At 52.0% G+C, this 12,282-nt stretch overlaps 1 protein-coding gene across 1 annotated transcript; it reads left to right on the forward strand.

Annotated features, from left to right (window-relative positions):
* The first annotated feature begins 222 nt into the window (after window positions 1-222).
* LOC119567730 (C-type lectin domain family 2 member D-like) lies at window positions 223-6,462 on the forward strand. Its single transcript, XM_037914972.2, has 5 exons — window positions 223-416; window positions 990-1,088; window positions 3,421-3,608; window positions 4,549-4,652; window positions 6,309-6,462. Exons 1-5 carry the CDS (start codon window positions 323-325, stop codon window positions 6,460-6,462), a joined length of 639 nt encoding a protein of 212 aa, XP_037770900.1. The 5' UTR covers window positions 223-322.
* The last annotated feature ends 5,820 nt before the right edge of the window (window positions 6,463-12,282 follow it).

Consider the following 12,282-nt stretch of genomic DNA (forward strand, 5'->3'; position numbering starts at 1 on the left):
AGATCTCTGAGGCCCTGGGGGGCGGAGAGGCCGATGGGAGTTAAGGGGGTCTAATCATCATGGCACCACCTCTGGCAGGGGGTTGGGCTGCTGGGCAGGCAACGAGAAAACACAAATCGCCTCCCCCACCCCTGATCTGTCCTGCTTGGTCCGTCTTGGTTTCAGATCAGCTGGAGAGTCTGGAGCAGGGACGGGGAGCCAGGGCCAGGACCTCTGCCTCGGCTTTGCTGCTGCCAAATCGGACCCACTCAGACAGAGAGGAGCCAACCCCAGCCCAGCACCTGCAGCAGCGTCTGTGGCCTGAGTGTCGCTGAGAGAGACAATGGGGCCAGCAGCTGGGGCTGCTGAGAGCGAAGAGCCGCTGCAGGAGTTGTGTGTTAATGGCAATGGACACCTGGAGACTGGAGGGAACCCAGGTAATGGGGCATCTCTGCCTGGGGGCAGGCTGGAGAGAGACACTGAGACTGCCCGGGGTTCTGGAAGGGGGCATGGCCCTCCCACTTTTTGTCACTGGCCCCGCCCCTCCCCCTCCTCTTCCCCCTGAGGTCCCCCCCCCACCCCACCTCTGGCTGGCAGCTGGAGTCCAGGCAGTTGCAGGGAGCCATGGATGACCCTCCACTTGCCTGGGGTGGGGGGCTGAGAGCAGCCCCAGGTCCATATCCCTCCCCCCAGGCTCCCTGCCCAGAGCAGGGGGAGGGTCTGTAGTTCCCCACAGCTGCGGCTCTTACCATGGCCCGGCTGCTGCTCTGAGGCCCTGCTACCCAGCCAGAGCCGGATCTTGGTAACAGCCCCAGGGTAGCTCTAGGGAGCCATGGACCCTCCATCTGCCCTTGGTGGCGGGGTCTGCCTGACCCTCCGGGCTCCTCTCCCAGAGCGTCTGAGGGAAGGAGCAATCGACAGAACGGTGCATGTTCCAGGACAGCTCCAGCCCCGGTGCTGTCAGTGAGACGTGTCCTCCCAGCCCTGCCTGACGGGTCTTTCTGTTTCAGACCCTCCTTGTAACTGCAAGAAAAGTCCAACCTGTGGAGTTGTGGTTGCACTGATGGTTGTATCGTCTGCTTTGATCGCTGCCATCATTGCTCTGGCAGGTGAGTTCCCAGCTTCCACCCTGCTCCCTTCCCCTCCAGCTACAATCTCCGTGCATCCCGTTCCCCCGTGACCTACCACGCTCACTCTCTCCTCCCGGCCTGTCTGGCTTCTGCCCCTGGGACAGAGGATTCCTGGGGGATCTTCCTCCCCGACCCTCCTCCTGCTCCCTCCCAGACCCCTGCACCTGGCCACTCTCTGTGTCGGGACGATCTGACTGACATTAGCCCCCCCAGCCCATCTCTGAGCACTTTGGACCCAAGTCACCTTTGCCATGCGCCATGAAGCAGTCCCTGACCAGGGTGTCCAATGGGACAGGGTGCAATGCATCCCTGAGCCCTTTGCCTTCCCTGTGTTGCTCTGAGGTTACCAGCCTGGCCTTCCTGGATGTTCAGGTCACGCCTGTGGCCGGGCGGCAGGTGCTGCCGTGTTACTGAAATGAGCCGTAGAACTCAGTCGAGACCCCTCCACCAGCGCAGTGTGGAAACCCACCAATCGCTGAGCTTGGCCATGAAGGGTCCCTTAGCACCATTCACTCCCCTGGGCTGCCCAGACAGCGTGTGCTCGTGCAGAGGGCATCTGTTTGCGGTGAACATGAACCCTGCTGTATCCCCCAGTCGTCTGGGGCAGGGCGTGCTGGGGACTGTCGGGGGTGGGATTTCTCTATTGCCCTGGGATCTGATCACTGGGCCCCAGGAGGGTTTAGCAGCTGGCAGAGGGGATTGAATCCAGGTCTGTCTGTATTAGGAATCCTCTGTGCCGATGTCATGACGTCCTTGCAGTTGAATTGGTGCAAACTGCTAAAGGAGATGCACTGCACTGGTGCACAAAGGAGCTTGCCTTGGTGCAGTTCGCTGCAGGAAGTTATCAGAGCGAGCCGCACAGCTCCAGTGCATCTCCAGGAGGTGTTTGCCCGGATGTCACTGCGTCACTGTGATTATACTGGTGCAGATTGCTCTGATACAGATGGACCCTGAATCCCAGCTCCCTGCTGTAGTGGCAGGCTGTTGCAATGGGCAGCATTGGCTCTCATGCTGTGAGGTGGGAATCTGTGAGCTTAGGGTTGGTTACACACCTGCAGGTGCAGGGAGCTCTGCAGAACATGTGGCATCTGACCTGGAGATGGATGGTGGAGACAGCCTGTGCCATCAACTGTTAGTCACTGACTTCTCTGCTCAGTTCAGTAGGGCAGGGGTGTGGGCTACCGTGCACTGCACAGTTAAATCTACAGGGTCAGACATGCCTTGTGCGTGAGGTGAACACATGCTCCTTTTCTGATCACCGCTGCCACGTTTCCTAACTCTTCCCGACTTAGAGTGTCTGTTCCTCACTGAGCGCCAGCCACATGGGAAGGCTTGAAAACCAGCTACCGAGTTACTGTGGTGCAAAAAAAAGTGATGTGCTCAAAAACGTCTGGAGGGGTTTGAGTTCAACGCCTCTCAACTAGACAGGCCTTTCAAATCCTCTTTGGTGTCACTTATGGGTGACCCCACTGCTGCTCTTTCATGACTCTGAAAGGGTTACACTGCTGTGAGGGCTTCCACAAAGTGCCTTTCTTGCTGCTGTGTTTGGGGAGAGAAAAGTCCGCAGGTAGGAGGTGAATTAAGTTCCATCATTCCTGGCCCACAGTGCAACAGGTCATTTCCCGTGGCTGTGGTGTCTGGCGCCCCCTTGTGGCGTTCATGTCCCTGCGTGAAAGTTCCCACGTTCTTCTCAGTTGTTCACCGGCTGTTTGTTGCGAGGTTGAACGTCCAGCTGTTGATCTTGTGCCTGGGGTGAAATGCTCTGAGCTGTGTCAGTCCCTCCCAGGCTGGGAGTGTCCCTGGAATCCTTCTTGCCAGGCAAATTTACTGTGACTAAAGTCTCCGTCCCCCTGCGTATGATTGCCGTGGACCAGCCCCAGCTGGGGGTCCCAGTGTGCTTGGCAAGCCGGTCAGTTGACTGCCTGTTTGGCCGCAGTCAAATACTCCAGCGAGAGCCCTGGGGGTAGGAGGCAGCCTGCCTTTCGGATTGCGTCCGGGAGCCTCGCTGGTGTTTTTCAGAACTTGGTTTCATTGTTTCGCCTTTTTTTTCTGAGTTAAAATAACTCAGTGAAGTACATTTTTTAAAAAATTAGGTAGATCCGTATCTATCTAAAGCTAAACCTACTGGAGACAATGACGTCTTGCTCTTTTTTGTTCCTGGCGGGAGGTAACCAATTCTGATAAATTGGTATTTTAAAATATCTGACCACTCTTTGACAGATTTGACTGGTCACTTGACCAATTTTTGTACCAGTCAAATGCCCAATTCTCGATGCAACTCTTACCCTATATGTGACTGTCTCATTCTCAGTGCTGACCTCTAAGCTTTCATCAGCTGATCTGTGCCTCCCTGCTGGCCCCTCGTGTCTGGATGGCTGGATGGGATACCGAGGGAAATGCTACTATTTCTCAGAGACGGAAGGGAGCTGGACCGACAGCCGGAGCCGCTGCTCTGCACCGGGTGCCTCCCTGGCTGGGATCGACAGTGAGCAGGAAATGGTGAGAGACTCTTGAATTGCCATACACTGATCTTGGCACAGTGGTGGCTGCTGCAGCAGGACCTGGGCTCTGCCCCTGTGGGGTGAGGAGCAGCTCTGAGCCCTCTCATGCTGGGAGGCCAGAGTGAATGAACTTCCAGCTGCTGAACGCCAGCCCTGGCTGGGCCCAGGGCCCTACTGTCTGTGTGTGATCACAGGGATTGCCCATTCTCAGCTGCCCCCCTCCCCCAATAGGGAGACAGCTTCTGTCTAGGGCAGGGCTGGCTCAGGCATCTCCTGGCCTGCTGGCTGCTGGAGTGGGACTGAGAACCCAGCCAGTGCTCCTGTTGTGGGGATGGGAAAGGAGCAGCCAGCTGAGGAGGCGGGGGAGGAGGGGATCCTCTCACATTGACCCCTCCCACTTCAGCTTGCCTCGCTCCCTCCTCCTGCCTTGCTGTGGTGAGCGGGGGCTGATCTGTGAGAAGAGACGTCTCTGCAGAGAGCTCAGACCCAGCAGCTGCCCCCAGCCCAGGGGGACTTGGGGTGTGGGTGACTGGGAGCACCGGGGTGGGGCTGCTCTGTGCAGGGGGAGGGTTAATACTGCCTGGGTGATCTTTTACTTTGCAAAAGGGAGGGGAAACACCCCCCCTCTGCCGAAAATAAACTGAGCACCCTTCAATATGGGGGGAGGGATAGCTCAGTGGTTTGAGCATTGGCCTGCTAAACCCAGGGTTGTTAGTTCAATTCTTGAGGGGGCCATTTAGGGATATGGGGCAAAAATCTGTTGGATGATTTAATTGGGGATGGGGGTTGGACTAGAAGATCTCCTGAGGTCCCTTCCAACCCTGATACTCTATGAATATGCGACTGGGATTCTCTGCAGCACAGAGCCCTGGAAGGGTGGGGGTGGGGGAAGCACTGGAGCTGGGGCTGATAGCCGAGGGACAGCAGGTTTCTTTAAGGCATTCCTGCTGCGCCATAAGGGTGTCCGGGACCACTGGATCGGCCTCCGGAGGGAGCAGGGTCAGCCCTGGAAATGGACCAACGGCACCGAATTCAACCACCCGTGAGTCTCTCTCACCCCTCTGGACTAATTCCCTGGGCTTAGGGATTCTGGTGTCCGAGCTGTTTGAGTTCAGGCAGATCCACCATTCAGTGCTGATGAAACAACCAGACCCGACCCTGGTCCGTTCGCGTCCTGCGTGTATCGGAGACCGACGGGAGCCGGCGTGTCCCTGAGCTCTCGGCTCCTCCCCGCAGCACGGTGCTGGGCCGGAGACAGAGCCCGCCATAGCCAGAGGTGCCCTTGCAGCGCGCTGGGATTTCAGCTGGGACACTCGCTGTTCTCCCCCAGCCCTCTTCAGCAAGGTCCCTGGGGTGTCTGACCCCCCCCCCGGGGAAAGGAGACAGCAGGGAGCTCAGGTTAACAGTGGCTGCTGGAGAGGGCAGCATGCCGAGCACTGCATGGCAGGTGCAGGTCCCGCTGGGGATTGCTGCCGGCAGGTTTGAGTGACTTGGCTGGTGAGGCCTCTGAATCCGCAGCAAGGCACCGATGTTAAAGGAGCCTGCGGTTCACAGGTGCTGGACGCCTGGGGCTCCCACTGGAACGGGGTACAGTAGTGATGGCTGCCCAGCCAACACCCCGCGATGGGTTTCAGTGGGCTCCAAGTGTGATCACAAAACCAGCGCTGCTTGAGCCCGGAGCAGGGTCTGAATCCTGGGACTTCAGGACCAGAAGCATGAGCCTCTGCCATAGGAGCGAAAGAATCCACTTCTTTAACTGAAAACCCCCCCTGATTGATAAAGCTCTTTTGCAGGCCAGCCATTAGAGGGGAATGGAGACCCCCCACTTCTCTGGTCTGGGTTACTTCAGTACTTTGAAAACTCAGGCTCTTATGGCGCTGGGTCAGGGCTCCCCAGTGGACAGTCCCCATTCTGCTGTATTGGACCCAACCTTTGGATCCCACCTGCTTCCAGCCTCACTGGGTCTGAATAGCCACCAGACACTGTCCCGAGTTCGGGCCTCTGTGGCACTCTCCTGGGGTAGACTCCCTGTCTGGTTCCCTCCTTAGGAGGTGGGACCCTGCAGATCAGCTGCTGTAGGACCCAAAACCAGGGCTGAACCCTCCCAAACCTCCCGAGAGGCATGTTGTCCCTAGAGCTCCACCCTCCACTCCAGATGAACTCTGGGCGGGTCACGTGAGGGTTACAAACAGGGAACACATGCTTTCACAAAGGAACTTCTTCAACACTCTCTTTTTTCCCCATCCCAATGGAAAGCTCAAGAGTTGTAGATCAATGGAAAAGGAAACACCTGAGTGCAATTTCCTCTTTCAGTGTCATCTTGGTTCTGCTCCGTGTGTTTCAAGGAGGCAAGATCCCTCCTGCCCCCCACTTTTCCTGCTCAGTTGTCTGGTTCTGGTGATGGTCTGCCCCTCTTGTTAGAGGACCGGTCCCTTTTGACAATCAGTCTAACAAATTCTCTCCGTCCTGCTGGGGACTGTCCATTCTCCAGCACCCCTGTGGGCTGCTCAGCATAGAAGGTCACGAACAATCAGCGGTTCTGCATAGCCCCCGCTGTCCTGAGCTCTGCTCCTGAGGGGCTGGGAGAGTAGCTGCTCCGCACTCAGGCCTGCACTGTGGAGAAGGGCTCCCCTGGCTGGGACTGGTGTGAAATCCCCGGCCTCTGCCTGACTGCAGCTCCCTGGCTTCTGTGTTGCAGGTTTCAGATAAGAGGAGGAGGTGACTGCACGCATCTGAATGATGAGAAGGGGGTCAGCAGCTCACGGTGCTACATGGGAAGACAGTGGATCTGTAGGAAACCTGAGGTGTATGTGATGGGAAAAGAGATTGCACTGGAAGGGGGCTCAAAATGAGATTCCTAGAAGTGACACTGATCCTACTCACACCTACTTGAAAGAGCCAAGTCCCCATTTGTCAGCCTGGCCAAGATCTCAAAATCAGGCAGCGGGGCCCTCAAGCAATAAGTGTGTCTCATTTAAACTGTGGATTCTTCGTACGTGCCTTCTGCTTTTGAACCTTTAAACTCAGGGTCACATTGTCAAGCTTTTCTCTGCAGCTGAGAGGGAGTGATCTTATGAGAAGGAGTCTCAGCCACACGCTGGGGAAATGAGGTAAGGGAAGGCCTTGTTCGTTTAGGCTCCAGAACAGCATTTCTCAAATGCAGCCACCAGCTGATTGTTTTGCAGCCACAAGGGCCTCCAAAGTGCCCCAACAATCGCTGAGGTGTTAAGTATTAAAGGTGCCTTCTAAATGCCATAAATCCTCCTGCGCGCTCCCTTTTAAATAGTACCATGCCGGCAGAGCTGAGCTACATAGGTGTGGTTTTCTTTCAAGTCACAAAGTGTATTCTTTGGCTAAGAACATAAGAATGGCCATACTGGGCCAGAGCAAAGGTCCATCCAGCCCAGTATCCTGTCTGCCGACAGCGGCCAACACCAGGTGCCCCAGAGAGAGTGAACCTAACAGGCAATGATCAAGCGATCTCTCTCCCACCATCCATCTCCACCCTCTGACAAACAGAGGCTAGGGACACCATTCCTTACCCATCCTGGCTAATAGCCATTCATGGACTTAACTTCCATGAATTTATCCAGTTCTCTTTTAAACCCTGTTATAGTCCTAGCCTTCACAACCTCCTGAGGCAAGGAGTTCCACAGGTTGACTGTGTGCTGTGTGAAGAAGAACTTCCTTTTATTTGTTTTAAACCTGGTGCCCATTAATTTCCTTTGGTGGCCCCTAGTTCTTGTGTTATGGGAACAAGTAAATAGCTTTTCCTTAGTCACTTTCTCCACACTACTCATGATTTTATAGACCTCTAACCACTGTGTTTACATCTCATGTTACTGTAGCTCTATAAGTGGCTATGGGCAATCTCACTGCGTGGTGTTTGGGTAGGTTGCGATTGTTCATGGGGGGGAAGGTGAAAGAGTTAAAAATGTGACTGGGTATCAGAAAGTATTTCAGATAATCTAGTGCCAGAAAATGACCTTGAATGTGACAGCAGGTGGCTCCTCTGGGACCTTCTGCTAAGAAAAGCAAAACATAGAAAGAAACATGAACACTTCAGCACCAGGGGGAAAGGTAGTTTCCTGTGTTTCCGAAGCCAGCCGATTCCGTTTCTGAGCAAGTTGCAGTGTGAGAGAGAAATTCATCAAATTGAAATTTATGTCGTGCAACGTCCCTACAGCACTCGTGCAAGGGAAGTTGAACAAAATTACCACGGTGAGCTTCAGAGGAGCAAGCTGTTAAATGATGCAAAAACCAAGCTGAAAAGACAACAGCAACGGCTCAGATTTTGTTGTTACTATTATCATTATTATTACTGGGCGAGGTTGATTGGGTTTTTTTGTCTGTGAAAGAAATTTTGGACATATTGGCAGATACGTTCTTTCATTATTAGTCATTATTCTTTCTGTTATGTAAAGCATTTTTAAATTTAGTTCAGAATTGTTGTACAGCCGTCCACCTTTGACCAAAAAAGCAAAAGAACAACAAAAAAGACAAGACTGTGCAAAGCACTGGTTTGTTCTGTGTTTAGGTCCAGTAAAGATAAGACACAACTGTACCTTATATTTATTATTGAGTCTGCAAAAAATCCCTCTGTAAATATGCACATGTAATTTATTTATTTGTTTTTCCTGCAGTTAGTTAAGTATTGTCAGAGCCGCATTCTGAGGCTGCCAAATATTTGTGAGAACCCCGGCTCTAGAAAGTGTTAGGATTTTATTTTCTATGTAACCATTACTTTCCAGTATTTGCAAAAAGAAAAGGAGGACTTGTGGCTCCTTAGAGACTAACCAATTTATTTGAGCATAAGCTTTCGTGAGTTACAGCTCACTTCATCGGATGCATTCAGTGGAAAATACAGTGGGGAGATTTATGTACATAGAGAACATGAAACAATGGGTGTTACCAGTATTTATTCACTCTCGCTTGCATCTCTGTTCTTTGACAATAAACTCATTCCTGTTCTCTATATATCTAAGTGCTGTGTTCTCAATAGAGTGGTTGGCCTGAATTGAATCTTACAAGCTGCTGTGGACCACGCCTGTGGGATTAGAGTCACCGTTCTGCATGTGCTCAGTGGAACGGGCTGAGCACTCCAGAGGGATGCTCAGAGGCTTTGGGAGTGTCTATCGCTAACCTCTACACAGAGAGCGAGGCCTGCAGGGGGCTGGAAGGTCAGGCTTCCGCTGCCAGGGATGGTGGGTTCAGAGAGCTGACCCATGGCAGACCTGGACAAGGCTCCCGCAAAGGTGCCTCGTATGCCTGCTATGAATCACTCAAACGGGCACACGTCCCCGGCTCAACGCTTTAACCCAGAACTGCTCAGCAGGTCACCTGTCTCCAGCACCCAGCTCCCAATGGGATCCAAACCCCAAATAAATCCGTTTTACTCTGTATAAAGTTTATACAGGGTAAACTCAAATTGTCTACCCTCTATAACACTGATAGGGAGAGATGCCCAGCTGTTCGCTCCCCCAGGTATTAATCACTTACTCTGGGTTAATTAATAAACAAAAGTGATTTCATTAAATATAAAAAGTAGGATTTAAATGGTTTCAAGTAATAACAGACAGAACAAATAAGTTACCAAGCAAAATAAAACTAAACACGCAAGTCTAAGCATAATACATTAAGAAAGGGAATACAGGTAAATCTCACCCTGAGAGATGTTCCAATAAGCTTCTTTCCCAGACTGGACTCCCTCCAGGCTGGGCCCAATCCTTTCCCCGGTACAGCCTTGTTCCAGCTCAGGTGGTAACTCGGGATTTCTTATGACTGGCAGCCCCCTTTGTTCTGTTCCACCCCCTTTTATATCTTTGGCACAAGGCGGGAATCCTCTCACTCTCTCTCTGGGTTCCCACCCCTCCTTCTAAATGGAAAAGCACCAGGTTAAAGATGGATTCAAGTATCATGTGACATGTTCACATGTCCTGTGAGCCCCCCTCCATTCTTTCAGGACTGGCCCGCACGTATGCAGTGAAGGCTTGCAGGTGAACAAAGCCACCTACAGTCAGTTGTCCTAGCTAATGGGAGCCATCAAGATTCTAAACCACCATTAATGGCCCACACTTTGCATAACTACAGTAGGACCTCAGAGTGATATCTCATATTCCTAATCTCAGATACAAGAATGACACATTCATACAAATAGGATGAACACACTCAGTAGATTTGTAATGTCTCATTACAAAGCTTATAGAGACCTTTTGCATAAAGCATATTCCAGTTACATCATATTCACACTTAAACATTTTTATAAAGCTTATGAAGTGCAATGTCACAAGGTCAATACCCTCAGAGGATGCCTGCAGATAGCGGCTTCCCTGGCTGGTGGAAAGGCCTCAACTGCCCTGCTTCCCATGGCCAGAATGCATTGTAGTACAGCTATTCTCAGCTTACCCGGGCCTATGTGGAGCGGAATGTACATTAGAGCAGCCCCAAGGCTGCTCTGACTTAGACCTGGTCAGCACAAAGCCTGACGATCATTTGTCTACTCTCTGATCAGCACGGGCTGCCAGTGAGTTGGCCACCCAGGAAGCCTAGCCCCTGGCCCTTCCCCTTGTGCCTGAGGTCCCGCCAATCCCCTTCTGCCCCCCTCCCTCCCCTTCTACCTGCCTCTCCCCTGCAGGAGCCCAAAGCACCCTCACCACAGCCCACAGCCCCAGCACTGGACGGCAGAGGTCGGGGGGCGAGATCCCAGCCCCGGGGCACTGCAACCTCAGTGCCCACAGCCCCATGATACCTGCTGCCCATGCTGATCACGCTGTCTGGATTGAAGAGATTTGATGCACATTAACCTACTGTACCCGTATCGTGTCCGAATCCCAGAGCTGTTGGCATGATGACACCACTGGAAACGGAACATTCATTCATCCCTAAATCTGCTCAAAGTTTGTAAGTGCAAAGAAGAAAGTAATAATAAAATATATTACTGACCCCTGCAGGTGACCAGCTGAAGCAAGAGACTTGGAACCATAAGACATATACCAGACAAGACCCTCAGGGTTGCCCAGTCCACCCCCATCCCACAAGCAACCCTCTCATACAGTCACACTCAAATGTGTCTCTTAGTCACACTCAAATGCTCTCTTAAAACTAATAAAGTTCGCCCCTATCGGGAGGCTGTTCCAGAACCTCCCTCCTCAGATGGTTAGAAACTTTCTAATCTCCAGCCTGAACTTGTTCTTGGCCAGTTGATCCTCCTTTGTTCTTGGGCCTACATTGGCCTTTAGCTAGAACAGCTCTCCACCCTCCCTGGTGTTTACCCCGATGTATTTATGAAGAGCCCCTCTCAGCCTTTGTTTTGCTAGACTAAACCAGCCCAGCTCTCCCAGCCTTCTCTCATAAGACAGGCCCTCCATTCCCTGATCATCCTGAGAACTCTTCTCTGCACCTGTTTCACTCTGAATTCATCTTTCTCCAATGACCAGAATCGTACACAGGATTCTAGAGGAGGGCTCTCCAGTGCCATGTACTTTCGTACTTCTCTGTCTCGACTGGAAGTGCCTCAGCTGATGCATTCTAGCATCACATTTGCCTTTTTCATGGCCACATCACATGGGTGGCTCAGTCACCCTATAATCGACCAACACATCAAGGTCTAGCCCCTCCTGTATCGCCTCCAACTCATGAGCCCCCAGCATCAAGAAGAAATTCTTCTTATTAGACCCTAAGGGCAGGATCTTGCACCTGGTACCATTAAATGTCATCCTTCTTCTGGTACTCCAGTCTTCAAGGTCATCCAGATCTTCCTATATAATATTCTACCCCCTCTGTACAGACCATGTTTCCCAGCTTTTTAATCATCAGTAAGTTTTGTTACCACTCTCCTACTTTTTGGGTTAACACCATTAATAAAGAGATTAATGAAGATGGATCCCAAAACAGATCCTTGAAGAACTCCATTAGGAATCTCCCTCCGATCCCATAGTTCAGCTTCCAGCTTTCTCCCCTTTAATTGGTTCCTTACCCACCTTACAATTCTTGTACTGATCCCCGTCTTCTCTAATTTAGCTAAGAATTTCCCATGTGATACCGTATCAAATGCTTTACTGAAGTCCAAGTATATTAGATCTGCTGCATTTCCCTTATCTAAACAACCAGTTCTTAGCTCAAAGAAAGAGCTCAGGTTAGTCTGGCCCCATCTACCTTTGGTTACATCCCCTTTTCCATTTACCTCCATGAATTTAATTCTCCTCCCCTCACAGTGTTCTACAGCGCCTTGCCTACTCCTGAGCTCACTTACAGAAAAGCAAGAGGGAGCGAAAAAGTGTGATGTGGCCACTAGATGGGGACAAAGAGCTGCATCTGCTGGCCAAGAGCAGCTGGGGGAAGCCTGGGAGCAGCTGGGGGAAGCCTGGGAGCAACAGGTATCAGAATAAGCAAGTCAATCTCAGACCATGGCCTAGTTTCCAGACATCTCTGGGCCAATTCTTGGAGGACGCAGCTCCTGGCAAAGCCACCCCCCAGAGTCAGGCCCTCAATGGTTCTCCCAGCGCAGTGGGCCCTGAGTGCAGCGATGGTGCAGAGATTGGTGTGAAATAGGAAACCCTGCGAGATGCTCGCTCTACCTGCGGTCCCTGACCCCCCCCAGGTGTTATACCAATAAAATAAAAACCAGCAGGATCTTATTAAAAGGGACACGGAAAAATGCCACATTTATTGTA

The sequence above is a fragment of the Chelonia mydas genome, chromosome 14 (assembly GCF_015237465.2).
Source record: "Chelonia mydas isolate rCheMyd1 chromosome 14, rCheMyd1.pri.v2, whole genome shotgun sequence".
Classification (NCBI taxonomy): Eukaryota; Metazoa; Chordata; order Testudines; family Cheloniidae; genus Chelonia; species Chelonia mydas.